Source organism: Staurois parvus, unplaced genomic scaffold (assembly GCF_062004578.1).
Source record: "Staurois parvus isolate SC_StPar_1 unplaced genomic scaffold, SC_StPar_1.0 ptg000634l, whole genome shotgun sequence".
NCBI classification, from domain to species: domain Eukaryota; kingdom Metazoa; phylum Chordata; class Amphibia; order Anura; family Ranidae; genus Staurois; species Staurois parvus.
In genome coordinates this window covers 8,788,474-8,816,396 of record NW_028318430.1, presented here as the reverse complement: position 1 = coordinate 8,816,396, position 27,923 = coordinate 8,788,474, and the positions used below count along the sequence as shown (strand labels likewise).

Here is a 27,923-nt window from a genome sequence, read left to right as displayed (position 1 = left end):
CAAATTACAGATTAGACATTCTTATAATATGTCAACAAAAGTTAGATTTTATTTCCATCATTTACACTTTCAAAATAACAGAAAACAAAAAAATGGCGTCTGCAAACGTTTGGGCACCCTGCAGAATTTATAGCATGCACTGCCGCCTTTGCAAAGCTGAGACCTGCCAGTGTCATGGATTGTTCTCAATCATCGTCTGGGAAGACCAGGTTATGTCAATCTCAAAGGTTTTAAATGCCTAGACTCATCTGACCTTGCCCCAACAATCAGCACCATGGGTTCTTCTAAGCAGTTGTCTAGAAAACTGAAACTGAAAATAGTTGACGCTCACAAAGCTGGAGAAGGCTATAAGAAGATAGCAAAGCGTTTTCAAATGTCAATATCCTCTGTTCGGAATGTAATTAAGAAATGGCAGTCATCAGGAACAGTGGAAGTTAAAGCAAGATCTGGAAGACCAAGAAAAATATCAGACAGAACAGCTTGCAGGATTTTGAGAAAAACAATTCCAAACCCACGTTTGACTGCACGATCCCTCCAGAAAGATCTGGCAGACACTGGAGTTGTGGTACACTATTCCACTATAAAGAGATACTTGTACAAATATGGTCTTCATGGAAGAGTCATCAGAAGAAAACCTCTTCTACGTCCTCACCACAAAAATCATCGTTTGAACTTTGCAAATGAACATATAGACAAGCCTGATGCATTTTGGAAACAAGTTCTGTGGACCGATGAGGTTAAAATTGAACTTTGTGGCCGGAATGAGCAAAGGTACGTTTGGAGAAGAAGGGGCACAGAATTTAATGAAAAGAACCTCTGTCCAACCGTTAAGCATGGGGTTGGATCAATCATGCTTTGGGGTTGTGTTGCAGCCAGTGGCACAGGGAACATCTCACGAGTAGAAGGAAAAATGGATTCAATAAAATTTCAGCAAATTTTGGATGGTAACTTGATGCCATCTGTGAAAAAGCTGAAGTTAAAGAGAGGATGGCTTCTACAAATGGATAATAATCCTCAACACACCTCGAAATCCACGGGGGATTACATCAAGAGGCGTAAACTGAAGGTTTTGCCATGGCCTTCACAATCTCCTGACCTCAACATAATTGAAAATCTATGGATAGACCTTAAAAGAGCAGTGCGTGACAGACAGCCCAGAAATCTCAAAGAACTGGAAGACTTTTGTAAGGAAGAATGGGCAAAGATACCTCAAACAAGAATTGAAAGACTCTTGGCTGGCTGCAAAAAGCGTTTACAAGCTGTGATACTTGCCAAAGGGGGCAGTACAAGATATTAACTCTGCAGGGTGGCCAAACTTTTGCAGACACCATCTTTTTGTTCGGTTATTTTGAAAGTGTAAATGATGGAAATAAAATCTAACTTTTGTTGACATATAAGAATGTCTAATCTGTAATTTGATGCCTTTTGGAGATTTTTTCCATCTTTCCTTGGCTTCTTTATGCACATTAATACAAATTTTTAGCTGGGGTGCCCAAACTTTCGATCCCCACTGTGTGTGTGTATGTGTGTATATATATCTATCTATGTATATTATACATACATACATACATGATTTTGCATTGTTGGATAGGGGGGCGCCTGCCCTACGCGCGCTGCCATTCATGGCCGCAGCTGTCAATCACCAGGTCCCGGCCAGTGATTACTCTCCGACGCCTAGTGATTTCTGAGGATCTCCGATGGGCAGGAGAACTGTTTTGTTTACTAGCAGTTCTCCTCCCTGTGAGCTCGGGCACATTGCTTTATTTTTTAGGAGGCATAGTGAGTCTTTTGAAAAAATTTATGGCAAAAAAAAAAAATTTGGAAAATGCGGAAAGAAATTAAAAATGTACGTTTTTTTTTTTTTTTTTTTTTTTACTCAAAGTTGAAAATTTAATAAGATATTTCTTATTAGGCATACTTAGAATTGCACCATAAAACACATTATGCTACTCCTCCCTGGGATACCTTGTGTAAAACATTTTCAATGTTTGGATTGATTATGCACCTGACATTTTGTCTGTCAAAAAAAATCAACCAACTCTGTCTAACAATCAATATACTGAAATGGTTAACTCTATACAAGTGGTCAGGGAATATATAGCTTGGTGTAGGTGGTCAGTTGGAATAGGCACTTTTTTTTTTTTTTTAACCAGTGCATGGATCTTCTAATTGTCAGGTAGAACATCATCTTTTGGTAATCTAAATCTACACCTTCCATGAGTTGTTTGTAGTCGTGTAAGCAATGAGATTTTTGGACCAGACCATGCTTTCCTTGGAATTCCACTGAGGTGTCTTGGTAGGTGGAAGAAAGGACATACACATTCCACTTATCCTGGTATTTAAAGGACAAGAGTTCCTCATCAGGTGCAAAGTTGCTGACTTCCCCCTCCCCTCCTCCACCTCCCTTAGCAACAATTTTGCTGGCTTCACTGGCTCAGACACTGGTATGGTAGTGATCAGAACACGGTTTCTGGCATATACTGGTTTGACATCAGGGACACTGGCTCTGTTGACAATAGTACTGGTGTGGTGGTGATTGGTCCACTGGTGCTGGTGTATACTGGCCTGGCGTCAACTGCAATCTGGGACACTGGCTGATGGCACTGGCCTGGTCCTACTGACTGTCTTCTGTAGCAATAAGGTACTGTTCCTGGCTTCACCAGGGACAGTGACATAATACAGTGGGACAGGTGGCTGGCTACACCAAAAAATTATACTGGTGGGCTAGCGATCAAAAACACTGTAAGCTGGCTTCAATGGTGTTTTGTAAAACTGTTAAAGACCTTGTAAACATTCACAGGACCTCTGGAACATCTCTCTCCTGTCCTCTCACAGAAGATCTCTGTGTGGGAAAGAGCTGATACTTTCTTTGTTTACATATGTGATTACTGTGTTTGGGCACAGCGATTACATGGTACTTGTCTAATTTCATTGGTCGTCCTATACCCACCTCTTAAAAAAAAAAAAAAAAAAAGTGTAAAACATTTTGCAGTGTCAAAGGACCTTTGCATGTTCTAGCAGCTGTACACAAATCTGGGTATATCCACCTGCATCAGCAAAGCTCTCGTTTGACTGTTTATATGCTATGGGAAGCAAATAATATGGGTCCTTTCACACGAATGTCGTCATTTCAGTCCCGTTTTTCTTATTGAGGAAAAAAAAAAAGGTGAATACTGATTCAGGTTTTGTCCGTTTGCACATACATTTCAGTTCAGTTCTGCTCACCCTAGTGCATATCCCTTTTTGTACTAATAAACTAATTATAGTTGACAAAAGTATAATTAAAAATGTCTTCCTGAAAAACTGATATAAATGGACGATGCCCATTCAGATCTATCTAAACAAATGGACATATCCTTCTATTGTTTAAGATGACAGGCATGAACATACACTGATGTAAACCAATGATTATCTGTTACACTCACAAGCCCATAGCAATGAATTGTTGTCCATTTACATCCAATAACAGACAAAGGGAAACAAGTGTTTTGTCTTTACCTTGGCTCATTGACCAGTGCTGCCCCATTGTTTTAGGGGAGTAGAATTTACGTTCATGTATCAATTTGAGGGATAATGGCAGCCACAAGTTTCCACCACCATAACACATTTGTTTAAAATCTCAATCCATTGTTAAAAAAATGTATGGAACAAAACTGTTTGGCCATACCTTCAAGCTGCTCTTGGTTGAGACTGGATCAATTGAATTAATAGCTACAAATGTGGAATATGGATCACCCTGATAATTTATGCAGATAGGTTTTCTAAGAATTTCCCTTTGCTTGTATGGAATTTTCTGCCAGTTGAACTATAGGTCATTATTTACTTTGCAGGTGTAGTGTCACTGCTGGCTGTTCATTCGTCATCGGTTGGAAAGCAGCTCCTGCCAAAAACATTTGGCCAGTCCAATGTGAACATTTCCCAACAAGTGGTAAGTAAACTAAATTAAAAATGTACATTTTTTTTTTTTTTTTGCACTCTCCAACCTGACCTAAACCCCACCCCCTCTCCCCCAGTGCTTACATCAAAGCCTCTGCTTTTTGCTTATATTCTCTGGCAAATCTCCAGTTGGCCATGCCTGCTCAATGGCAGTGTTAATTTTGACATATTTTTGATTTAGCTTTAGTCAGTCTTTTGACCAATATGCGATTTTAGTTTTTGTCATCTGAATTGTTTTAGTTGTATTTTAGTCAACTAAAATCTCCAGCACATTTTAGTTGACTAACATTTTAGTCATCTAAAATCTAATGGGTTTAGTTAAATTGTAATGCATTATTTAAGCATTTCTCTAGAATTTCCAAACTCCATATATACTGCTGGAGTAAAAATCTAATAACATGTTCTTATTTACGGTATTAAGGTTTGAACATTCACAGATTTTAGCCGTGAGATTCATTTTGACTTAAAATTTCAATTTAGTTTTAGTCAGTCTTTTGACTAAAATGCTGTTTTAGTTGTATTTTAGTCATGTGAATTGGTTTAATTTTAATTAACACTGCTCAGTGGCTTCCTATAGATTTCTATGTGACTGTCCCCAGCCTCAGGACTCTTGAGAATGCACGTCCCATTGGGCTGTCATGATTTAAACTCCTTTTTAAATTTTGAATTCCAGTTTTTAAATACCTAAAGTTTACCAAATTGTTCAGTAATTAGAGTGCTTATGTCTTATTATAATACAGGATTTATATAGCACAGTTTGTGCAGCAATTTACAATATACAGGGGGACAGTACAATTACAATACTGTTTTTAATACTAAAGAAATAGGCGGAACCTGCTCATGGAGCTTACAATCAGCTAAATGTATTTTATTAGTATGTTTTAAAGGTAAATGATTGTGGCTTCTGACATTTCTTAAAGTCAATGTTACCATGGCTTGTACAGTTAACATTGAGTAAGGTCACTTGGACTTAAAGCAGATGATAAAAAAAAAAAATCCTCTCTCAGCCTATATTAGGGTCATGGTAAGCAGTGCATTTATCCCGTTAAGGAGGAGAACAAAAGGATAGCTAGCTGAGAATAACTCATTATCTTCAATGTGCCTCCTTTTTTTTTTTTTTTTTTTTTTTTTTTTAATTTTTTGGGGGTTTTTTTGTGTGTACTTTTTCGTTCTTTGTCTTTAGTATTCATTATAATATGCTCTCAAATGTTGTTGCATATCTATCTGTCCATTCATGTGTGTCTTTTTTCTGCAATACTACCTGGATGACAAATTCATACCCTCAATAGTTTAAGCTGAACTCCAGCTTTTGGTACACTTCACATAGTTTGTTTTGGGCCAAGCTGGCCTAAACATTGTCCCTCGCTAACATGTGAGGCCACTGGATGCGCTGTATTGTAGCTTAGTCCAAGGTTGTGACATCAGCCCTCCTCTCGAACTATCATTGTATTGTGCTCCTTGAAACAACCACATCGTGTTTTTGTTGTGTGTCTCCCCCCCCAGAGCAGCCTGCATTTCTCCTGTGGTTACCTGTGGGTTTTTCTTTCTATCCTGAGCAATGCTCCTGGCAGTTGTGGCTGCAATATTTCTTGGTCTATCTGACCTTGGCTTGATGATCACCATCCCTAAATAAGACAGGTTTTTGGCATGATCAGTCATATTTTCCATATCAGTGCCAAACTTTTGCGGATTTCTGCTGGGGAGTGCAGACTTTTGAGCGTAACTGCAGAAAGTAAAACAAGCATTCATGAAACAAAAATGTTCAGGTTACTACTAGTATATAATTTGGATTTAGACACATTTCTTTGTGGAGCTAATCACGCAGCCACACTTAAGCTGGTCATACACTAGGTGATTTTCATATGAACATTCTTCTAAAAATGCTCGTCAATACATTCAAAGACCTGACAAATGTCTGAAGGTACTTCAGATTGCTGTTTGCTTTTAACTTGAGGTGATTGTAGCCGTATTAGTGCATTTGCGACAGAAACAATTGAGTACTGTCCGTGATACTTTTTTCATTTGCACGAACATACAATTTTGAGGACAAGCTTTTGGGGTATGTCCCCTTCTTCAAGGTCCAAGCGGTACTATTACAATGTTTTAGCAGAATGTTATGCAGGCCATAGATGTGTTTAAATTCTCCCGATTTCGGGAGAAACAAGAAACAAAAACAAAATCGGAAGAATTTAAACACGTCTATGGCCTGCATAACATTCTGCTAAAACATTGTAATAGTAATGCTTGGATCTTGAAGAATGGGACATACCCCGAAAGCTTGTCCTCAAAATTGTATGTTTAGTGCAAAAAAAAAAAAAAAAGTATCACGGACAGCACTCAATTGTTTCTGTTTGCTTTTAACAATTTTTGAATGAATGCAATTTCTTGGACAAAAACCATATTCCATGTTAGAAATGTATTCCTTTGAGAAATAATTTCCATTCTGCTGCTTGGGATTTTTGTTGTTTTTTGTGGTTAAAATCAAATGTTGATGTGACCCCACAAACAATGTGGAAATTGAACAATTGTTCTGAAACACACGTTTTCTAATAAATTTATTCTAGTATATGGCCAGCTTTAGACTCTGTAGTAGCTGAACAGTAGCTATTTGTTCTTGGTCTCAGTAGAACACCATTAAACATTTGGGCTGCTCCTTGCTGTGATTGTGTTTGATGGGCTTAAGTTGCTGTGTTTTAATTTTCAGAATTATTCCATCTTGCAAATATATCCATATCTCCCAACAGTCCTGTATTCTGCAGGACTGCCATGCATTTTGATAGAAGTCCAAAAGTGCCCAACATCATTGTTCTGCAGAATGGGTAAGGGCAGAGGATATAGACGCCTGAAATCAATTAATCAGCAGCTGATCCACAGTTTAATATGTGTACCTCATTATTCTAACCATTCATGTGTTATGGAACTGCAGCCATTCAGGAGGTTGATACTGTCATGTGACCATGTGAGCCCTTTTATGATTGGCTGCAGCTATAGAATTTCTAGAAGGCTACAAGTTTGAATGATGGAGTACACATACTAAACCGCTGACCGGCTGCAGCTGAATTGATTTATGGAAACACAACTGAAGACTGAACATTAAGGATCCTGCAAGGCCTGGGGGGGGGGTGATGAAAGCAAGGACAAGACAGTACAGTGTGTGCCGTATGTAGGTTTAGACTTTTTAACAATGCTTCTTTAAGCTACATCCAAAGTTCACAAAATTTAGCAACACTCATTTTCACCACAGCATGCATAGCCCCACACCTTCAGTCTCAAGGTGTCCCTCATTCTTAAGTTACAATGATTCCATATATCTTTTTGTTTTTTTTTTTTTAAACTAATTCTCTCTTTGCAGGTTATTGGCACACCACAGAGACAATCTCAACCAAATACCATCTTGTTAGGAAGTCCCCATACTCCAAGCACGCACTTTGTATCACAAAACCAAGCCACAGACTCCTCTCCGTGGTCTGCGGGGTAAGAATAATCATGGCTGATTTAAGCTGGCCATATATGGATTGAAATTCAGCCAGTTCAGCAGGGACTGGGCAAATATCGATCCATGTATGGGCACTGTGGTTGAACAGAAGTCCATCTACCAACTGACTTCTGTTCAACCAGCCTGTTGGGCAATATCCGCTCCATCCGTGTATTTTAAAAGGAACTTTCCCCACTGTCAGAATACAGACAGTGGGATGATTCCTCCATCCACACTGAGTGCGTGGATAGGAGAATTGGGTCATTTTTTTTTTTTTTTTTTCATTCAACCTGTTGGTTGTATGAAAAACAGAAACTGGCTCATTTATGGCAATGTTTACTGTCGTACAAGTTTCCTTTAAAGGCTAAATTCATCTTATAAAATAACAAATGTACAAAAATGGAATGCAGGAAAAAAATGTGCATTTTTTTATTTTTCACAAGAGCCTGCAACACCATTGCAATACCCAATGCCAGGCTCCTGCACCTCTTTTAGCTCCCTGCCCTGTACCTCTCCATTGACTTTCAATTGCAGAGCAGGGGGAAATGTCAATGGACTATGAGCGCAGTGATCCTCTGCACTTATATTTCTTTGAGAATTACCACTGTGGGAGATGGGACTTGTAGTGCATTAATTCACAGGCAGGAGGTACTTGGCAACATGCTTCACCTCAGATATGGATGTAACCTATTGCTAAAAGTGAGTTGGCCTTGAACTCATTCCAGTTCAACCCTCTGTATGTTGAATCAGTATTAAGCTCAAAAGCAAACATTTTATTATATTGCAGCTTGTCAATTCTTACACATGGTGCTTGCATTTTTTTGTTTTGTTTTTTTTTAGGCTTTCTTCTATTTTCACCTGGTGATATTGCCAGTAAGTCTGTTCGAAATTGGCTTTCTGGCAGTTACAGGCATGAGAAAAACCGTTTACCACTAACAGTGGTGCTTACAAAGATCAGCTTTTATTTATGGAAAACCTTTATCACAAATGAAAAAAAGAAAACTGCTGTAACTACTTATAAAGTTTGAGCTGGAGTTTGGCTTCAATTTTTTAGTGTATCTAAAGCTGCTAGTCCATCTAACACTCCCCTCCCTCAGATTGACACTGCTGCTGTCCAGTTGTGCCCCTTATGCTCATTCATTCAGAGTGGGGGCACATTAATACAGGAGATGTGTTACTGGTCAGATCATTAGGCGAAAACGGAGGAAAACATTTTAAATCTCTTCCTTGAGAGCTACCAATTGCTACATCTGCAGCTTGTTCTGAGAAAAAAAAGATTTAGTGGCCAGATCACCAAGTGATAATAAAAGGAAAAAAAAAGCCTAAAAAGAAAAACGAATGCAGTTGGTAAGCTGCAATATATATATATATATTTTTTGGATTAATACCACTTACTTGGCGCTGCTAAATTTTTCTTGGGTATCCTGGCTTTGATTACCACTGGGCATGAAAGGGTTAACAGCTGTGTGCCTTTTAATTACTTTCAGACTGGGGGGGGGATTTTTAGGAAAACCAATTGGATTCTGTCTTTCATTTTAAAATCTTGATCAAGTTGAAGTTAGCTGATTGGTTGCCATGCACAGCTGCTCCAGATTCTGTCCTCCTTGGTCTCCTGTTTGTTTCTAAGGGTTTATTATGACATGATGTACAGCTCCATCTGTCTGCTTGCAGAAAGCCGTTGCATGGCAATGAAATTATCAGGGGAAGCATATTTTCTTCTATTCTTCCTAGGTATAGACCTACACTTGGTGTATGATATAAACAGCATTTGTCCTTATCCTGTTTAGAGACTTGCAGATGAATTGATAAGGGGTTAGTTGCTGTAAGTTCTGAATGAATTTATCATTGAGGATCAGCAGCAGGAGTTTTTATAGTGGTTACTAACTATCTGGACAGAAAAGTTTCAAAAGCCTAGTGGCTGTTCTTGTACGATGTTCTTTTTAATTAATAGGGTCTTCATTTTTACAGTATTTGGAAATTGAACGCTTTTCATGTGTGCTCCATTGCTAGCTATTGTTTATACAGTTTATCTCTCTAATGTCTCCTATTTAGCAAGAGAAATAAAAAAGGAGAGAAAAATGGCAAGGGCTTACGTCACTTTTCAATGAAAGTTTGTGAGAAAGTACAGAAGAAGGGCACAACCTCTTACAATGAAGTGGCCGATGAGTTGGTAGCAGAATTTAGTTCAACTGATAACCACATATCGCCAAATGAATCGGTGAGTTCACTGTTCACTATTCTTTTGGCTTTTTTTTTTTTTTTTATTGCACTTGTTTCCCATTTTTCCTCAGTCTCTCTTTCAGTTTCTCATTGCTTTAATTTCACTTAACTATATATCCCACTTTTTATTCCCCCCCCACTGATGCTAGCTCATGATCACTGACTTAAAGCTGAACTATAACGTTACCTTTGGTCTTGCATGGTTGTGCAGGCTCTTCTGTACTAAAATTGCATACTCTGATGTCACTACACATTGAGCTTCCCACAGTGTGCATTAGAAATTGCAGAAAATCAGAGTTAACCTAAGTTTTTGGCTGGAGTATGTCCAGTATAATCTAGTTCTTTCCTCCCTGGCTCACCCCTTACATTCATATGATTTTGTTTTTTAATTATGAATGATCAGCATCATGAGTGAGCTTTACCTAGGGAGATCTGCTTGCAAATATAGCCTACATAGGAACTTCCACTCCTCCAGGCTGACATCTACCCATCAAGGAATATTGACATTTGCGTAAGTCTTCCCAAGAGCTAGCCCACTGCTTACATTGTTCGGGACTTAAGGGCTCTTGAAAGGAATACTGAGTCGGGGTGTAAGGATGTTTCAGGAAGCTATGTACAGCAACCAGCTGGACTCTCACCTATGATCTGCCAGCATTGCATAGAGAATCACACCTAATAATGTCACTGGGTCTAAAAGTAAAAGGAAAAAAAAAAATTATAAAAATTAGTTCGAATTTCTGAGGTGGGAGGGAGAGACCAGGAAGGCCAAATATGAGCAAATTAAAGTTAAGTGTTGTAAACTTTGAAACACCATTATTTTACAGCAAGCTTATGATCAGAAGAATATAAGACGGCGTGTGTATGATGCCTTAAATGTGCTTATGGCAATGAACATTATTTCTAAAGAAAAAAAAGAAATAAAGTGGATTGGTCTACCAACAAACTCTGCTCAGGAATGTCAGAATTTAGAGGTATGTTTGATGCACAACTTGATGTGAAGCTGCTATTGATGCAAAGCACCATTTTTTTATTTTTTTTTCACCTGACACAAGTTTATTTTGATGTATAAAATATATATAAAAATTGGGTGTTAAAGGTGGGGACTTTGTTATGTTGTGTGAAATGGAATTGCAATTGGTCAAGAATAAGAAATGTTGATATCTTACCAAGTTGTTTCAGTATTGCAATGGAAAGAATTACTCTCCCCTTGTTCTACAAGCTGGTAGGGGAGCAGAATTTCCAAAAGAGTTATGTTTAAAACTGCTATGCTGACTTCACATTAAAGAGACCCCCTCAGGTGACTTAACAAAATGCTGGACCCCCCTTCTCACTACAGGACTTAGCCATGACATAAGGAACCACAATGTACAGTGGTGTACGTGGACATCCGACACTCCCAGAAGTGGCATCAGCTTTAAGGGGGCTGCAGTATAAATCAGCTGCAGAGCACATTACAGGGTCAAGTCCACTGCGCGCCCATCTGGTGGCTCCCTGTTCCTGAAGACTCCGCAAAGAATATGCTCACTGTAGACGCAAAAACTAGTGGGAGTGGCATGTTCTTTGAATCTTGGCTCTTTCACCAGTGTGCCTGTGTGGGAGATAAAGGACCTATCGGGATCCTCATATCTGTGAGTTTGCACTTTAACTCTTTGGGGAAGAACAAGGGCAATATAGGTACCACCACGCTTCCTTGTACACAAGGGCCAAATTGTGGGGTCCAGCTTAGACGCTAGTAGTCATACGTCTGGATGAGGAGCTGTGTCACTTTAGAATTTGGTGCTATGGCAGCCCTCTGCTGCAGCTGCACAGGCTCTACTGTATCTGTGCGAGTGTTGTCCTGAGGTTTCCACTGCACATGTGCGTGCACCATTTTTCCATTGCTCACACTGACCTTGTTGCCTTTAACTTTTGAGTCTTTTCTAGTATATTTACTTTGCAACCGCGTTTTGTGTAGTGATTGACCCAATCTGTTAAGTCTCTCACATTTTGCTCGGTAATACCCTTTTGAGGAGGGGTTTCTTAAAGTGGGCTGTCCCTGTAGTGGACCCGGGCATTTCCAAGTGATAATGCTGATGGCACTGCTATACTTTTAAGATATTGGTGAATATTTTATGTCAACTATCCCAAATGGGCCACCTTTTCATATACGTGCAAAGGATACTTTGGCTTAAATGTTGGTCTTTGGAGCATCAGTGCTTGAAAAGTCTCTTGGATTTTGCATTTTGATAGGGGAATGCCTCTTTGTGAATCCCTGGACAACATTACCTCGGAGGTGACTGCATGGAAGAGTACGCTTTTGCCTCTGAATGAGAAGGCAAACCTCAATATGAAAAACCCTGTACTTCTGAGACTAAAAAGTTCCTTTTGTTTTTCTGGCTGGTTTCCAAGACAAGCCCTGAAATTATTTTCCAATGTAAGTCCTTCCCCCCAAATCTGTTAACAAATCCTACCCACAGTGAGGGGCTACCATTGTGGCCATTGGGTTCAGAAAGTTGTATCTAGAGGCTACAGGCTGCAATTTCAGCCTCCACCCTGCTCTTATGTTCTCAAACTTGCCAGTGCCCTTGCAAAGATTGGCAAACCACCATGCTATTCTAGTGCAGCTCCTCTCAGGACGTCATACCCTGTTCACTGTCCCCAGTGCCAAAGCATTCACCCCATACTGATTCTGAATGTTCTCAGCACCGTCCTTCAGGTACAAAAGTTCAGAATGGAATCTTCCAGGTCATTCATTGTTTGCTGTAATCCGGGATGCCCACATGCATGATGACATCTTGCTCTACTTTGCTCTCACTGAGCAGGTCCAGATTGTCCCAAGGACCATTTTACCATCCTGTTGAAGTCTGGGTCTTGAGGGTTAGGGGCCTGTCGGAATCAGTTATCCTTATTCTGTTGAAAGCTAGAAAATCTATTTCTTGCAAAGTCTACTGTCACACTTGGAAAGTGTATGTCTCTTGGTGTAAGATAAGAAAGTTCCACCTTGGGAAGTTCCACATAGGATGAATCCTGTTTTTTCTTCTGTCTGGTCTGAATCGGCCTTTTGTCCTTTAATCTCTTCGCGCTGGCCGCACACAAATGTCTGGCGTCTGGGCCTTGGCGCCGAGCGGCTGCACATCTACGTGCAATTAAGAAAAACATGTGCGTGCTCCCAGCATACGTGTCCGGTACTCTCGGAAAGGTCCCGATCTCCTCTTTCGATCGGGACCTTTCCTGATCATGTGACAGTGAATCACGGCAGTCACATGACCCTAAAACCCCAGCCCACCGCCCAGCTTCCGAAACCCTTAAAAGACCGAGAGGTGACAGCGGCAAGGTTTTAAGTACCATCAAGGGTCAAAGCTCGGTCCAGTGGTTCTTTTTTTCAAAGACTTCTTGCCTCTCACACTTTAGTAAAGGCCTTTATGCAGGGTGTTGCTCACATTATTTTCTTTATATCCCCTAGTGACGCCGCGGGATCGCAGTCTGGTTCTGTCGGTTCTTCTGAAACTGCCTTTGAACCTCCCAGGGTTATTCCTCTGTCCTGTTTTGCCTTGCTTGTTACCATCACCTCTGTGAGGCCAGTTTCTGAGTTGTCAATCTTAACATGTAAAGTACTTGGGAGACATTTACTGCTACTCTGCTTACCCCTCCTCTCTCCTTGCCCTGTCCTGTAGAGTTTTGTACTGTGTGAACAGATTCTCAAAATACAAAGTATTCTGTGTATGGACAACAGAGGGGAAGGGGCCGGCAATGCCGCTGGTGTGTAGCAAAGTGCATCCTTGTTCTGAGTCCATGACATGGTGACCACAGGAAGCAAATCCATTAGCATTAGGTCAAAGTTGGAGTCTGCCTATTCCTTTTTTTTTTTTTTTTTTTTTTTTTGAGAATTCTATTTATTGTGTTTGTAGTTTTGTAAATCAATACAAAACCGAGCCTCTGGGCATTTCCCGGCTCAAGTACGGAGCCTGCCTATTTTCAATTGACCGTCAATTATAACAAAAAATAGCAACTGATAGGCATGAAGAGTAAGCACCTAGAGATAAGTAGAATAAAGTGCAGCGCTAAAAGGATAAGAATGAATGAGATAAAATATGCACATAAAAAGTTTGCTCAATATAAAATCGTCCACTAGACTGAATGTGGTATATGACACCAAAATTACTTCCACATCAGCAGATAATTCCAAAGCCAGTGACAGGGAATAAATGGCAAAAATGCGCACTCACCGACTGCACATAGGGTATGCGCATGTAAATATATAACTCTCCACCAGATGAGGTATAAACAGCATGCAGATGGTGGGCTTCCCTCAAGGACAGGAAATCATCAGGCTTGGGTGTAGTAAAAAACTGCTGGATCCAGAGGTCTCCTTTAGGATGTCTAGGTGTAAAGCCTGGATACAGGGCTCCCTCCTCCTGGATGTTGGATGGTATGAGAGATTGCTCTGTGGATTTAACAGCTCCTCCAAGATGAGGAATCTGACTCCCAGAAATGCTCCTACAGATAAATGTCTCCGGAGACGATGATGATTAGACGGAAGCAGTTGAGGAAGAGAAAACAATGATCCCACTGTCAGAGGAATCATCCGAATCCAGGAGGAAACAATTGTATCCTAGAAGCTTGGCTCCATCCTATTATTCTTATCCTTTTAGCGCTGCACTTTATTCTACTTATTTGCATTTTAAGGTCTGTGATTTCCTTTAGTGTACTAGCTGCTATCTGTTCATAGAGCGCTCGCTAAATTACCATACAAGCACCTAGAGATGCCTACACAATTCAGTACCATCAGCAGCTTTTCACTGTCTATGCTCTGAGTGCAGAGTCGTTTTGATGGGCGAAAGCTTGCCTCCTGCTTCTTATGCATTCTTGTTGACAAGTGACGCAGTCCTTCATAGTTCTAGTCCAGTAGGAATGTATGGAGGATGGGAGACGGGGCAATGTTCTGACACTAGCTAGAAGTATCTGAACCTTGCTGGATCAAAATGTGTATGCAGGAATCTCTTGGCCTCGTATGTATGTATGTATGTATGTATGTGCAGACATCTCTAGGTGCCTGCACTTTCTACCTGTGAGCAGCGCTTTGTTAAAGTGACTGACACTTTAAGTCAGTAATGCAAAAGTGTAATTTTGTAACTATATCTTACACTGATTTTGTTATGCTTAATAAAGTTAAGGTTATTTTTAAGGTTGAACGACAAAGAAGACTTGAGCGAATAAAGCAAAAACAGTCTCAGCTACAGGAACTTATTCTACAGGTAATCTTGATGATAAACTTTTAAGTAATATAAGGATTATCAGTTATGTAGTAGTAACATATTCAATTTTAGCCAAGTCATGGTACATGGAGGAAGATGGCTTCTTTGCACTTAAAAAAAAAAAAAATCACTGCATTTTATGTAGCATCAACATATTAGCTCATCTTTTTTTTTAGCCAAGTCATGGTACATGTAGGAGGATGCCTTGTTGCATTTTTAAAAATGCAGACTATCTACACATTCCTTTTCTTTGTGAATTTGTGAATCTTTAAAATGTCCAGCCAAAAGAATGTAAAAGCACTGACGTTATGCAGCTTTTTTAATGTGTTATTAAACCCACAACATTAAAATCCGTCAGTATATGCAGTAAAGCATGCTCGTTATATTCACTGTAGAACTTAAGGGGTTAATCATCTGCCTGGTGTAAAAATGATGTTGGATCCTGTCTTCTCTGATCCTCCACGTCTTTCACTTTCCCTGTTTCATCTCCTGATAGAACAGCCTCAGGGACACTTTGGACATGTTCAGTTTGGTGTGTACTGCTAGAGAATTTTTTCTTTTTCTTGGGAGGGTGCATGTGATCAGCACAGTCCAGTCCTAATCAGCATGGTCCAGACAGAGGGTCAGAGGTTATGCAATTTCATAGAGCAGTGAGAGGAGAATGAAAACTCCTACAGGCTTTAACCAGTGCTCAGCTGCACACTGATAGAATTCACAAGACTGCTCTAACTGCTGATGGAAAAAGGTATTTTGCAGTTTATATTTACTAAAATGTTTGCATTTCCATATTCTGTGTACTGTGGGGGAGACCCAGATATAGAGAATGCAGGGTCTTGGGTTTAGTAACACTTTAAAGCTTTTAAATAAGGGGGCACATGCACGGCAATCCAAGATGGCAGATGCGTGAAATGTGAACTGACCCTCAGCCTTCACGGCCCTCCTGCTCCGCTTCTGCAGTGTCCACAACTCTGGGAGAGCCCTGTACCAAGTTTTGGATATCCAGGCATCTCCATGGGAAAAATCGGGCGTTGGTAGCCGCCCACGCCGCATCCTTCGGATCTCCGGCCTTCCATGCTGGATTGCTTCACTAGGCCTGCATCTCCAGTCTCGAGTAGCTGCGGCGGTCCAAGTGAGTGCTCCGGAGGGTCCGCTGAAATGGAGGGGACGGACACAGACCCCCCTGCAGTTCTGCATCCCACTCCAGTGGTCACTTCTTTGACGGTAGATATCCTGGTGGACAAACTGCAAGTATTCCTGCATAATATTACCCGCAGTATCTCTGCTGAAATTGGGAAACTTGCTCAGGAGCTTAGCTGGAGATTACCCAGTTAGGAGACTGCACAGACCACCTTGAATCAAAACTTGACGAATTTGTGCAATATGTCCATGTTCTAGAAGAGGATAATGCAAACCTGAAACACTCCATTTCTCAGTTACAGCTCCAGCAGGAAGACCTGGAAAACAATGAGCGCTGCCAGAATATTCGTGTTCGTGGCATTTTCGAAATGGTCTCCGACTCCCAAATTCAATGTTACTTGCTGTTTCTATTCACCACCCTGGCTCCCAAGGTCCCAGATGTCGACTGGCGAATGGACAGGGCCCATAGGTTGCTAGGCCCAAAACCACCTGAGTGTACCAGGCCTAGATATGTTATCCTGCGTTTTCACTACTTTGACAGCAAAGAAGCCTTGCTTTCTTCTACTCGCAACAAGTCCTCTTTGGAATTTAAAGAGGGCAGGCTTCAAATTTTCAGTGATTTAGCCCCGATTACTCTGGCAAAAAGACGTGTCTTGAAACTGGTCACCACTCATCTCCGGCAGCACCGTATCGTGTACCTGTGGGGTTTACTTTCAAGCTAGTTATCTCCAAAGATAATGCCCAAGTCATACTTGCATGAAGCGGAATCCTTCTTTAAACAGTTGGGACTCCCTCCCCTTCCGGAAGAGGCCTTTCCGCAACCTCCTACTCCATCCAGGCCCTCTGCTACTCCATGCAAGATCTGGACACCTGCTAAACCTGGGAGAAAGAGATTTCCTCGTACTCCTCAACGTCTATGACTTCCTGGTTTGGTGGGTCCCACCACCTGACTCTTCTACATGTCAGGTTTCCCGCCCTGCTATTTGAGTTTCTTTATTCCCATGTATGCCTTAGCATTTTTCTACACTGCCATGTCCTGACTACAACTGCTTTGTGAATTACTGAGGTAGCACCTGCCATGTCGGGTCAGCTGCCGTGTTGCCCCCTGGTGCATCAGGCCTTCGGCCCTGATGACTCGGTATATACCCAATATCCCAGGTACATTTCTTTGATGATATCTTTTGTTTCCAGCCGTAATCCCTACGGCCTTTGTTCTGAGTGATACATTTGTTTGTGATAGGCCTGTTGCAATGCTAATCACCTGGTTTTCTATTCTTGTTGTTTTCTGTTTTGCCTCATTGATGATAATTATACTCAAATTACAGAGCCGCTATGCCCATTACTGTTTCATGATGGCTTTAAGGCTGTTGTCATATAATGTCAAAGGTCTTAACTCGGTCCAAAAACGGTGGATGGCTCTGAAGGATTTCAGATCCTCGGGAGCAGATAACATATTTATTCAGGAAATCCATATCAAACAGGATGGCTCTTTTCGTTTTGCCTCTAAGCTATCCACAATCCTATTTGGATTTGGAAAAACTGCTCCCTGCGGGTCTTCTCCTCCCGGGTTTACTTATGGTCGTTATGTTTTACTGGAATGTATGTACGAGGGTTCCCTATTTGTGCTATTGAACTTGTATGCACCAAACTCTGGTCAGCTGCTATTTCTCTTTCAAACTCTAGATACATTGTGTTCCCTATCTACTCCACGCATGATTGTTGGGGGGGGGGGATTTTAACCTAGTTATGTCCCCTCATAAGGATAGGAAGGTCCTCTTTGCATCTACCCCATCGAAGAGACTATGCTCCTCCATGACTGCTGTCCGTAAACTGATCCAGGAGCATCGCCTCTTTGACGCCTGGCGGGTCAAACATCCTCTCCATAGGCAATTCACATTTTTACTCTACTCCACATCGCACGTTCTCTCGATTGGATCATTTTTTTTTGTCACCGCCCCCCCATCTTTTTTTGGTCTCTTCTGAGAACCCGATGACTTGGTTAGATCATGCCTCACTGTCGCTTGATCTCCTTCTCCCTAACTCCTCCCCTAGGGTCTGCTACTGGCGCCTCAATGAGAGTTTTCGAACAACTTCGAGAGGAACTCTCTCAGAGCCTAGACACTTATTTTCAACATAATGTTGGCTCGGTAGCTTCATCCTCAATCCTCTGAGAGGCTCATAAAGCTGTCTTCAGTGGCCTCTGTATTTCCATGGGTGCCTCTTTAAAGAAGGCCTCTGTGCCAGACAGTCTCTCTTATGCCAACTGTTCTTAGCCGAACGACGATTACCAGATAACCCGTCTACAGTATACCTCGGCTCCAGAAGGTTTCCTGTATACACGACCAAATTAGGGCTCTTGACCTGCATAAAACTGCCCAGTCCCTCGTTTGGGCTAGGCAAAAATTCTGTGAGTTCTCTAATAAACCGCATGCTTGTAAATAGACTTAAAGCTCAAACATCCCCCTCGCTACCGGGTCACCTACTCCAGTCAGATGGCAAACCCACATATGACCCACATGTTATGGCTACCGTATTTGGGGAATATTATGAGAAGCTTTATAATTGCCTAGCCCCTGATAATCACCCTCCCCTTCAGATGACTGCTTTTGACGCTTTTTTTTTTTTTTTTTTAGTCCTTACAATTACCACGTTTGTCACCTTCCGATGTAACAGCCCTAAACACTGATATCTCTATTGAAGAATTATTGGATCTTGTCAAACATCTCCTTACTCACAAATCTCCAGGGCCGGACGGTCTTCCTTACACATATTACAAGTCCTTTATTGGCATCTTGGCCCCCCATCTCTTAACCTTGTTTCAGGATCTCCTAAAGGGGTCGCATCCACACGATTTTACACGCGCATACATTTCAATGATCCCCAAGCCGGATAAGGACCATTCCCTTTCGGATAATTATTCTATAGCCTTATTTAAATTTTGACTACAAGATTTTTATGAAAATACTAGCTAACAGGTTGGCCAAGTGTATCTCCAAGCTTATACACAGAGACCAGGTGTGCTTTGTAACAGCTAGACATGCCACAGATAACACCAAGAGGACCAATTGACCTGATTGATCTTGTCAATAAGTCCCCGACTCCTACTCTCTTCTTGAGCTTGGATGCCCAAAAAGAGTTTGACCGACTTAGCTGGCCACATACGTTTCTAGTCCTGGAGAGATTTGGATTTAGTGGTCCATTTGTAGCTGCTTTAAAAGCCCTTTACTCCACTCCTCCCAGGTCAAATTAGCGTAGTTTTTATCCCCTTCCTTTCGGATATCCAACGGTACACGCCAGGGATTCCTGCTTTCCCCCTTGTTGTTTATACTCTGTTTGGAACCCCTGGCTATAGCTATTAGATCCAATCCAGATATCCATGGGCTACGCACGCACAACAGTGACTTTAAACTGTCTTTGTTCGCTGATGATATCTTGCTGATGCTGACGGAGCCCACACGACTCTGCCTGTTTTACATCGTACTCTACAGGTTTTCAGTGTCCTGTCGGGTTATAAGGTTAACGTGTCTAAAACTGAATCATTACCACTCTACATACCATCTACAATTTTATCTTCCCTTCAGTTAAATTATCCCTATCGGTGGTGCTCCATGCCTTGAAGTATTTAGGTACCTACCTTACTTCTTCATATCACTCCCTTTTTATGAAGCAAATTTCTCCCCCGTTTCATGCAATTTCTCAATCCTTAAAATCCTGGGACAGTCGTGCCATTTCCTTCCTTGGACAAATTAATGTGCTAAAAATTACCATACTACTCAAACTTCTGAATCTGTTTGAGATGCCTCCTGTTCCTATCCCCATGTCCAAATTGCGTTCCCTTCAGATAATCCTTCCTCCACTTCATCTCACATTATAAATCTCACTGAATTGCCCATACTGTCCTTCTTGGGGCCCCAGACATTGTGTTGTATTATTTAGCTACTCACCTTCCTGCTCTTGTCTCATGGTCCTCCCAGCACCCACCTAATAAATTGGCAGAGATTGAATGGCTACAATTAAGTCCAGCGTGCCCTTGTTCTCTACTCTGCTCTTTGACCAACATTGAAACCATCTCTCACGAACATCTTCTGCTTGGGACCATGCATTTCACGTTACCTATATGGAGGTGGTGTAGGGTTAAATTTGCACTGTCTTTATTTATTTCAGGTACTTGTATAGTGCCGTCAATTTACGCAGCGCTTTACATATATATAGTACATTCACATCAGTCCATAACCCTCAAGGGGTGTACAATCTAAGGTACTTCCCTGTGTTCCCTCCTGACCAATGTCATACTTAATTCCAGTCTCCCAGATAGTCTGACTTGGGCTCGCGCCGAGGCCAATCTATTTCAGTTGCAACACTTGGTCCATCCAGCGACTCATAAGCTTAATTCCTTTTCTGAGATTCTTTAAGCCACTTGTATGTCACCTCACCAATGTTATGTTTATCTACATATATGTCACTTTTTTTTCTCCAAAGCTCCATCTTTAACTCTTGAGAAGCCTTTCACCTTTGAACGTATCTGCATTCAGGGTCCATATCAATGGGGCATAATTTGCTCTACTTATAAGCTGCTTAAAGGCGCCTGCCCCATTTCTATTGATACACACCTTTTATATGCGTAAATGGCCCCGGATCCTCCAATGTGAAGATGTCTTGGATCAATGGAGCAGGATTTGGGAGGCTGCCTTCAGATCTTCTATATGTGTAGTATATAAAGAAAACACTTCTAAAATATAGATGTTTTGGTATAAGACTACTGAGGTTCTCCATGCTTGCAATCCGAGTGTTTCTTCTGCTGGCGATGTGGTGAGGAAACTGGCACTCTTTTCCACATTTTTTGAACTTACCAGAACATTGCACCCTTTTGGAGAGAGGTCCTTAACCTTTTGCAGTTACTTTTATAGGCTCCTATTTAATTTGAGCCCATCCACTTTTTGTTGGGCCTACCTTTTCAGGCCTCTCCAAATTTGCCAGGAAACTATCCTCCCATGTTTTAACGGCGGCCAGGAGAACCATTTCCATGCATTGGCTTTCTACTATGCCTCCCACACGATCGGAATTGGTGAAGGTTATAGCAGAGATTAGAAGAATGGAGTACCTCATTGCTTTGCATGCTAACTCTGTCCCCATCTTTGAGGCAGTTTGGGAACCGTGGGATATTAACAATTCCGATTTGCCTACTCAATTGTCTGAAAATGATGGCTAATTCACTGTTATGTATTAACATTTGTACCTATATGCCTCTCATCGCTGAGCCTATTTCTCTATTCTTTTATTGCTTTGTGCTTATTTCACGATTCTATGCAACTCTGTTGTAAGCATTTTGAAAATCAATAAAAAGTAAATTATATAAAAAAAAAGTTTTTAAAGAAAAATTTCCGATAGTGGGTCATTTCCAGTGGTGGGTATCTTCCAATACAGGGGTATTCAACATAGATCTTAATTGGAATGTAAAATTTAACTTCAAACACCGCTAGCAGTCTTTCAATAAGTAGTTCTGAAACCTGTTAAATAGGGTTTTGCGTTTTCATGCAAATCTAAGGGAATGCAAAACCAGCTTGAAACGGGCAAATGCAGTTCAAGATGCAGTTAGCTGCAGGTCAGACACATCTTTCAATGAATTCTGAATGATCTCAGAATTATCTAATGCTGACACTATCAACATAAGCCCAGAGCACGTTGACAGACCACAGAGAGCCAGCATTTCCATTAGGATCTGTGCTTTAGATACCTTCTCGTACTGAAGCTGAATGGTGCTTTAAAGGCTTCAGCAAAAGCTGCTTGAAGCTTGCTGAAGGCTTTGCAAAATCTTGCTGTACATACGGTACACAAGCCTCTCATACAAGATGAAGCCTTTGTGAACAAGGCCTTACTGTCCCAGGGACAATTTTTTCACCAGATGAGAAGTGAGGGAAATTATCTAGCATCAGTGCACAGAAAAAACTACTAATAACTACAAATTTTTTAGTATAGTGTGGAAAGGTCAAAACCCCAGTCATCTTTCTCTTGGAGACAGTACCTCAAACCACACTACGCAGACTTATGAATAACCCCTTTGTGGAGTAGGTGCATGGAAATTGATGGCACTATATAAATGCACCAATAGGAAACTGCCAGCATGCCACTTGTAGATCCAGGTGAAAGTTTTACTGACAGCCTGTATCAACAATAGAAATACAGTTTTGAGGGTACGGTATCCACCTTTTTATTTAGATGCCAGCTTTACAAAGAGGGCCGCTGTGCCCTCTGAAACCTTGCTGTATTAACTTGCTGACATTGAACTTCAGTAAATGGTCAGTAGAGTATCACTAAAACTCTAATATTTCACATTAATTTATTTTACTGTTTCTATTCCAGCAAATTGCCTTCAAAAATCTAGTTCAAAGAAATCGTCAAACAGAGCAGCAAACAAATAGATCGCCTCCATCCAATTCAGTTATACATTTACCATTTATTATTGTGAACACCAGCAAAAAGACTGTGATTGATTGTAGCATTTCTAATGACAAGTAAGTAAATGTTTCTCGTGCAAGCATGTTTTAAAAAAATAAATGTTTAACTTTTGCAGAACTTTTAAAACATTGCATTGCATCCAAGGTACCAAGTTTGTGATGCACAAAATCTAGTCTGTGATGCACAATCCTCATAAAGTAAAACAAATTGGTTTACCTTCCATGATTAAGCTAGAGGGAGGGTGCTCAGCAAGAGTCTAGGTGTGGCCAGGTGCTTATTGATTCACCTTCACACAAAAAAAAAAAGTTTCCCAGCACACTCGCTAGCTAGCCTGCAAAAAAAAATAAAAACGAATTGACCCTAACAATTCACATTAAAAATAGAAGGGTTAGTTGCACACATCTGCAAAATATATATGAAAGTCGCAGTGCCACACCAAGGCTCCTTTTGTATACTGCGGATGAGCTACAATCTTGTGCATTAGCAGTGATGATGCTTATGGCCACGGTCCCCCTCAACATATTTCAGCATCAGTGCCACACCATCACAGGAAGAAGCATTAGGTGGATTTTACTTACAACATCAACAGGTATTTGTAGAACCTTGCAGGGCGACTAAGAAAAAACTGTAAGTGCATATGAGCTTATTAAGTGCTGCAGCACATATTTTTTTAAAGGGAGGTCATCTTTCTATCTTAAGGAATAATCCAAAGCAGTGGTCTTCAAATTGTGGCCCGTGGGCCAGATGTGGCCCTTTGCCAGCCTTTATCCGGCCCTATTCCTCCCGCTGATTTGAGGATCTGCTCTTAACACTGACACCAACATTGGGGCTTAATTTGCCCAGCTAACAGCAAGGATGGGGCAGTCTTCCTCCCACTAATATCAGTGAGGGGGCACTTTTCCATCCACTGAAACGAATAACTGATCACTATTCCTCCCACTGATAGCAATGATGGGGCACTGTTTATCCCAGTAATACCAATGATAGGGCACTATTCCTTCTGCTGACCACAGGCACTATGCAACTGAACACCACACCTGAGGCATTGCTTACGCTCATCGATGCCAAGCCTAGAACATTTACTACCCCCACTGGCCACAATCCGGTTCTCCAAAAGACTGAAGGACAGTAAACTGGCCCTTTGGAAAGTTTGGAGACCCCTGATCTAAAGACAAAGGTTTTTTTTGTTTTTACTGTAGTGGTAATGGTTAGTTCCACAAGGTTTTTTTTGACAGGAAGCCAGGTGAAATCTTTCCAAAGTGTGAAAACCTCTTGGTTGTCACAGCAACAAAAGTATGCATTGGAAAATGTCCCTTCTGTTTTGGGGTTTACGTGAAACTTTGGATCTCCCCTTACTTTCTGACAATGGTCACCAGGACAGGGTAAGCATCCCTAGTAGAGATACAGATGACATTAAAAATTTTACAATGGCCCTAACCAGAACCGTACAGTGATCACCAGGCCAAGGTGAATATGTTCATTAGTGACATAGACCGCAATAGGAACCTGGCAGGAGTTCTATCCCGAACTAGGAAGTTTTGACTTTAGATCCCTTTTTAAATTCTGAATACAACTTTTTTTGGGGGCAGCACCACATTTGTGGGAAGAAAACTCTGGTAGTTTACAGGAAAAATGCAAAATTACATATTTCAGCTGCCTATACATTTTGATCTACAGATTGTTTAGACAGGTTTTCACTCAAAGCAAAAAAAATTATATAACTGGATGTATTCTATTTCTGTATCATACATTAAGGGACTTAGCTCTTTATATTTATGAGCCATGGGTTATACTGCTGCAAGACAAAAAAAAAAAAAAACAGGCCAGCCTCTAGGCACCATAACCCTCTTACACAGCCTGCTTAGTTTTGTTTAATGTCCTGAAGGAGCTGAGCGGTCTTTTCTACGCCCTTCAGTTTTCTAAATTTTTTAGAACATTCAGTCTTTTTCCGATCTATACACCTACTGGCAGATTTGGACCGGAAGTCTCTTGTCAATCAAGTGCAGGCTTTACCAAATTTTTGAAATGTTGATCTCACTGTGACTGTTGTGCAGCTGCTTGTGCTGTGCTAGCAAATGGTTCTGTGCCAGTTGTTGCCAGTAGTTCCATCTGATGTTTCACTAGCAACCGCCTTCACTAAGTTTAAGACTGTTAAACTTGGTGACTCCCTTGATCCTCCCTATCATCATGCTGCTTACGGTTGTGGACTGTGTCAGAAACCCCTTCCGGTTTATTGCCTTTGGGGCATTGTGGATCTTGGTGTATTTTGACTGGATTCAGTCAAACTGGATTTTTTGCTTGGATTCATCTTTCTACACAGGAATCCCTGGTTCGCTTTCTATCTCTATTTACTGCTGCTTTTGTTCACTTAATGGATTGTGTATATAATAGTAATTCCTTTGACAAAGGGACATCACCACCACCTTCTGAAACCTTTTAGTCTTCAGTCTGACTGCTCTTGCTTTAAGATCGTTGACCCCAATGTATGCCTGTTCTGGGCCTTGTGAGTGCCCCCTAGGGGAAATCACATTGTGCTCAATTGCTGTACTTAAAAGTGGTTGTAAAGGTTCAAGGTTTTTTTTTTACCTTCATGCATTCTATGTATGCAAGTAAAAAACTTTTTGTGTGCAGCCTCTGAGGACTTTTCCTCCTCATTGGCTGAGACAGCAGTGGGAACCCATTGGCTCCCGCTGCTGTTAATCACAGCCAGTGAGCCTGTGAGGAGAGAGTGGTGGCAGGGCCAAGCCGTGGCTCTTTCTTATGGACGCATTGAGCAGCTGCTTCAGGACGAGCATGCAGCTGTGCCCTCAAGGTGAGCGACTTTCCCTGGAGGCACTGCTTGAGAGGGAGGAGTTTCAGAGGGGACCCGAAAAGAGAAACGTGGCTGCTCTGTGCAAAATCACTGCACAGAGCAGGTAAGTATAGACATGTTGTGTTTTTTTTTTTTGTTATAAAAACAAAGCTTTAGTGTCACCTTTATTTGTCGAGAAAAACCATACCAAAAGTAGCAAATTTAGTAGCACAGAAAAGAGTGCTATCTGTAATTGTAGTACAAAAATTACAATAAAACAAAATATGTGCAAGAAATATATATTCGGTAGCTGCTGCCCTAGTTGTATATATTCCTCATGTACCATACACTAGATGTTAATAAAGTAAAAGGCTGCGCTCACCCTATAAACCTCCAAAATAAATTATAGTGCAAATATCAACATCAAATTCATCATCATGCAAACAATCAAATTTCAGAAGTCCTTTACAGTGTCCTTATGAGTCCAAAAAAGTGCCAGTACAATGAAAGTCCCACATTAAAGTGCAAACATGTGCCACAAGTCATCTTCAAAGTAAAGTGATCTGTGCTCTGTGCAAATTAACTCCATTCCTCCAACCTTGTGCAATCACCTGTGTGTCCTGCAGGAACTGAACTCACCAGAGATTGTTGACCCCTTAAGTATATACGAAGGAAAGCTCAATATGCGCTTTCACACGGTTCTACTATGTATATCATCCCTCTCCTTAGTCAGGTATCCCCAACAACCTCTGGTGAATTCCATCCCTGCAGGGGACAGAACAAGGTTGGAGGAGTGCAGTTAATTTGCACGGATCACTTTACTTTGAAGATTTGTGGTAGATGTTTTCATCTCTCTAGATGCCAGCTTTGGGCGAAAAGTCTTGCAGTTGGCTTTGTAATAGGGTTTACCCCAGTTTTTATTTTGGTCTTTGGGCATGTTGGCCTTTTTTGCTGTCTTGCCTACCCCTCATGTTCAGTGCTTTTTGGGACATCCCAAGTATTCATGGATATTAACTCCTCTGTGTCCTGTCATGCATAATAAAGAAATTGGTATGTTGGCGTAACTGTAAAAATCCTTTCTTGGAGTATATCAGAAGGCACAGAGATTTCGTCTGTTCCTCATTGCTTGCTACAACAGAAAACTTAGTAGTCTTAGAGATGGGAGGGGTTATACCTGGGCAGGGATTCCTTTGTTGTGTTTTTTTTTTGTGTTTTTTTGGCCAGATTCCATGTACCTATAGGTGGCAGCATAACCTAAGTAGTTGTGAATATTAACTCCTGTGTGTACTGTGATGTACTCCCAAGAAAGGGATTTTTTTTTTTTTTTATGCATGTACTGTGGAAGCTTGCGAAGACCTTAAAGTCTGGGCACAGTTTATGATCTGATCCAGAGAATCAGACTCAAAAGATCCTACCAGTCACTGGAACACTTCCTGAGACCCTTGAATTTTTTGGTGGATGCCTTGGAAGACTCCATAAGGCAGCTTTCCTGATGGGCAGTATATCACTCCAGATGAAAAGGATACTGTGGGTCAAATGTTAGTTGGCAGAACTCTGCAATAAAGAGGCTGCCTTTTGAGGGTGAACACTTGTTTGAACCATCCTTCGATAGATACCTTCATCCAGAAGGTGATGGTGGGTAAAAGTACACTCTTACCCCTAAAAAAATGTGGCAGGTCAGAAACCAGTGACTCCTTCTGAATCCCAGAAGAACTCCTTTTGTAAGCAAAGCGCCTCAGGCACAAAGCAGAAGCCCGTATTACCTACTGGCCCACCAAGTCCTCCGGTTCTGAAGACAAATCCAAAGAGTGAAGGGGCATCCTCTCTTGTGTTGGTTGGGGTATGCCTATTTGCCTTTGCGACCACCTGGACTTTGGCATTTCACTGTTTTCTTCATCCCACTACACACATTGTGCTAAAAAATGACTTCAGATGCACAAAAAGTGCAACAGTTTCCCAAGCCAAAAAGGGGTGTGGCCTATTTTGGACCTCACAGATTTCAAAACGTTTTTGAAAGTAAAGAAATTCAGGATTGAGTCCATTCGGTTGGCGATTTGCTTCGCTCTCATCAGGAGAACTTCCAGTCGTCAATGGATACCTACCTTCATATATCCATTTTCCTGCTTCGACTGTTTCTGCAATTTGCAGTGGAGGATTGCCACTATTAGTACAGTATTTGGCTTTGCCTTTCGGTCTGTCCATGGCGCAAAATGTGTTTACTAAGGTGTTTGCTTCAGTTCTGGGGTTGTTGAAGACTTGGTATTCCCATTGTGGGGTATCTAAACAGTCTGCTGCTCAGGGAACAATTGGTTCAAAAACTAAAATTAAATATCTTGGAGAAGTTTGGCTGGGGGATGAACCTTTAAAAGTCTGCCTTGGTTTCAAAACAACATCTTTAGTACTTGGGCTTAGTACTTGACACAATGCATTAAAACTGACAGCTTCATAATCCATGATATGAAACATAGGTGACAGCTGACCTGAGGAATGTTCATTTAACTTCTGTCACCTGGCTTGTAGGGTTTATGAGGTTCCAACTTCTTTCAAATCCAGGGAAAAAACTATCTTATCTTGGTTAGGAGGTGTGATTTTACACAGGCCTTGGGGCAGAGAGTCTGCTGTCTCTATGGGGGGGCTTTGTAGCGCTGGGCCCCCTGCTGCTCCAGCCTGCCAG

General features: G+C 41.2%; 1 protein-coding gene across 3 annotated transcripts in view; it reads left to right on the top strand.

The window, feature by feature from the left end:
• The window catches only part of TFDP1 (transcription factor Dp-1), a 98,948-nt gene that overhangs the window by 25,902 nt on the left and 45,123 nt on the right, over positions 1-27,923 (top strand). For all 3 annotated transcript variants that reach the window (XR_016315440.1, XM_089693541.1, XM_089693540.1), the window contains 6 exons: positions 3,831-3,928; positions 7,289-7,410; positions 9,464-9,629; positions 10,456-10,602; positions 14,797-14,865; positions 22,363-22,514. Coding sequence is in view for 2 of the 3 variants with exons in the window: in XM_089693541.1 (XP_089549667.1) it covers positions 3,831-3,928; positions 7,289-7,410; positions 9,464-9,629; positions 10,456-10,602; positions 14,797-14,865; positions 22,363-22,514 (754 nt within the window). In the remaining variant the exon portion in view is untranslated. The remainder of the gene's footprint in view (positions 1-3,830; positions 3,929-7,288; positions 7,411-9,463; positions 9,630-10,455; positions 10,603-14,796; positions 14,866-22,362; positions 22,515-27,923) is intronic.